The sequence below is a fragment of the Diplotaxodon limnothrissa genome, linkage group LG7 (assembly GCF_057381915.1).
Source record: "Diplotaxodon limnothrissa isolate DT_005_m linkage group LG7, D_limnothrissa_male_GT1.1, whole genome shotgun sequence".
Classification (NCBI taxonomy): Eukaryota; Metazoa; Chordata; class Actinopteri; order Cichliformes; family Cichlidae; genus Diplotaxodon; species Diplotaxodon limnothrissa.
Window position 1 is genome coordinate 46,381,146 of NC_140602.1, and position 3,287 is coordinate 46,384,432.

Consider the following 3,287-nt stretch of genomic DNA (forward strand, 5'->3'; position numbering starts at 1 on the left):
ATGTTGTCTTGTTCTTGCTTTTGCGCCTGCATTTCAGTGTGTTTGCGCTTCAAGTTGTTGTATTCCAACAATATCCCCTTAGTGAGCTCGGAGTTGTTTCTCGCCATTTGCTCCATCCTTTTCTGCATGTGCGAGCATTGTTTGTCCAGTTTTTCTTTTTCCCCTTCTAGTTGCTTTTTCTCGTGAAGGTGGTCTTTATTTTGGCGCAGAGTATCATCCACCTTCTCTTTCAGCATTCTGTATTTTTCCTCCGTGACTTTGAGTTTGTGCTCCATGTCTCTTTGCCTTTTCTCCTGTTCTTCCTTCTGTTGGAGGATTTCTTTATTTTTTTTCACAGCTTCATCGAAGTTTGTTTGGAGCAGCCGATTCATTTGGTCCATATATTGGAGATCCCATTCTGTCTTCTCAACAGTAGCTTTGCTGTCTTTAAGCTGGTTGGACATCTCCTTTAGTTCCACGCTCTTTTGCTTGTTTTCCTTAATTAGGAAGACAATCTGCTCTCGGGCTTGTCCAAACTTGATTCCCCAACCCTCATTAATAATATTTATGTCGGGCTGGCGTTTTTGTCTTTCTTCCAGGTTCTTATTTTGCGCTTCCATCTGTCTACACTTCTCCTCCAGTTGAAGTTTCTCTTCTTCAATCTGTTGAATTTTATTCTGGAGATGGTAGTTTTCCTTCTTACTGTCATGTAATGCCCTTTGGACGGCTAAGAGGTCATTTGGGGAAATTGGCCGGCCACGACAGGAAGGAGAAGCGGCGTAATCTTTTTGCCTTGGTTGGTGTCTTGTTGGATACATGTTGAAGGTTGTACACGACAACTCTGAAAAGGTTTCCAAAAGTTTCTGTGGTGAACGTGTGAAGGCTGCAAACACAAATGCTGCGAAGACACGAACTAAAAAACTGCTGTGTGTCACCCCTGTTTAAGGAAAAACTTCAAAGGATCAAAGTGTAGTGACATCATAACTCCGTGAGCCAATGAGATTGTCATGTGACATTTTGGAATGGGGATATTTTTTTTTAAACCGTTTTCAAATGTAACTTAATATTTGACTGTTTCTTAACTGACCTGTTTAGCTGATTAAGAAATGAATTGAAACGAGCATCACTAACGTTATATAACAGACAACAGAAAAAAAACAGGTTTTTTTCTAAGTAATAGAGGTATAATACATTTTTTAAAATTTTTTTTTAAATTATCCTACTTTTTATAAGAGGGAACATTATTTAAAGAATATGTATTTAATTGGAAAACTCTCTATTCGTCTAAAGGCTATAACAAGAAAGGTGAGCTTCCTGCTCAAAAATGAAATGACCAAAATAAATGGAGCATTTCTCTGCAATTACAAAGTCTGTGTAAACAATCTTGGTTTCAAAATAAGGCTAATGCTGGTGAGATGTCATCACAGGTGTAAATATTACTGCAGATGTTACTATGTCAAAGTTTCACAACTGTCTTATGTTTATTTATGTAGGCAAGACCTACTTTTCACTTTTTTGCTTTGCTATATGTTCTTGAGTGTATTAGTTTGCCAGCAGCACGAACATGTACTAGTGTCAATAATAATAGTACGGTGGATTAGAAAACCTGCTCACAAGTTGAATAAACACCCAGGATTGTTTCATCATTTTCATTCAAAACCAATATTTGAGTCAAAATGAGAAAGTTGTTTGTGCTGTCTGATGAAGAAGAAGCAAAATAAAGTGCAGTTTTGATGTAGATGATGTTGTATACAAACTAGAAGAGGAAGATAGTAGGATCTCTGTATCATGCTTTGTCACTTTGTACCATGTAATTCTTTCTATTTCCACCAGGGGGTGTTTTCAGAGGTGGTAGGTGGTAAAAGAAGAGGTCAGCAGGAAGATGGCGAAGAGCGACCAAAGACCAAGAAAAAGAGGCAGTCAGGCAAAGATGAAGAGTATTATATCCCTTACAGACCTAAAGACTTTGACTCTGAGAGAGGGTGAGGCATTAAACTGTTGCATCTGTTTCTTTAAAAAATGTGAATGGCTTTGTGTTTTATGCTGTTTTGTCCTGTATTATGCGTCGACAGGTTGAGTCTCGGTGGAGAGGGCAGTGCTTTTGAACAGCAGGCCTCTTCAGCTGTCCTTGATCTCATGGGAGATGAAGGCGATCGCCTTAACCAGCAGAAGAAAATGATGAAATGGTACAAATTTCCCTATGTTTGACTCAGTATCCACCAAATGGTCATTTCAAACTATAATTTAAAGTCTTTTTTCCCCCTTCTTTTTTTAGGGACCGTAAGAGGAAGCGTTTTGTGAGAGAAACGGGAAAAGAAGACCAGAAGAAGAAGATCAAAACAGACAGCGGTCAGGTTATCAGTAACAAGAAGAACAGGAAGAACTTGTATCCTTCCAACAAAAAGCTTCTCTGTGTGCTGCTCTCAATGACCCTCTTCTCTACTCCTATGACAATATTAAGCTGTACTGTGAAGATGTTGTATCACTTGACAACATGTCAGTTATGAGGAGTGAAGGAAAAAATACAAGATTGATGATACAGGATCTGGATCAGATGGAGAAACAGGCGGAGGAGGCAGGAAGCCAGCAAGAGGTAGGAAGGCATCAAAATGAATAGCACAAACATGTTAAATATAGACCATCAGCCACCATGTTTTAACTCAACTCTAAAGGTAAATACTTCAAGTCCCTCTTCCAGCCTTGCGAGCTATAACCTCCAACCTCTTTGTTGTGTCGTGCCTCTCCCAGGTCGTGGCCGTGGCCGACGAGGTCCAAACGTACAGAGCTCCGGTGACCACAAAGCACGCTCGGAGCTGAAAACAAAGGATCAGATCATGAAGCAGCGCAAGAAAAAGCAGAAGCACCAGTTCCTGCAGGGCGGGGGGATGAGGAAGCTCCGCTCCAAGAACAAAAAGTGGCTCGGAGAAGTTAAAAAGTCAGGTTTTGGAAGGGGTGGCCATAAGAAAGGCAAGCTGAGGAAGAAACTGGGAGGAGGACAGAGGGTTGATGGTGTGGAGGACATCACGAGGAACTGGGTGATAAGCGTCAGAATCATCTGAGAACATCACCAAAGATTTTCCTGGCGCTTTGTGTGACTGTAGATTAAGGAGAAAATCATTTGTGAATCTTTACACTGCAGAAATGCACGTCACTTCTTCCTTGATGGCCTGCTGAACTCTGCGTTTGCCACAGAGTTATGTTTAATTATGATCCACTAACCTGGATTTACTACTTGTAAGCATGTTGGCAGTCTAATAAAAGTGTTTTGGAGTACTGAAATATGTCTTATCAAAATGGTAAAATACAGA

At 40.4% G+C, this 3,287-nt stretch overlaps 1 protein-coding gene across 1 annotated transcript; it reads left to right on the forward strand.

The window, feature by feature from the left end:
• The first annotated feature begins 1,233 nt into the window (after nucleotides 1–1,233).
• Nucleotides 1,234–3,038, forward strand: LOC146628993 (ATP-dependent RNA helicase DDX54-like). The gene is made up of 5 exons (XM_085357093.1): nucleotides 1,234–1,284; nucleotides 1,813–1,961; nucleotides 2,052–2,165; nucleotides 2,255–2,475; nucleotides 2,728–3,038. The coding sequence occupies exons 1-5, from the start codon at nucleotides 1,234–1,236 to the stop codon at nucleotides 3,036–3,038; spliced, it is 846 nt and encodes a 281-aa protein (XP_085213219.1).
• The last annotated feature ends 249 nt before the right edge of the window (nucleotides 3,039–3,287 follow it).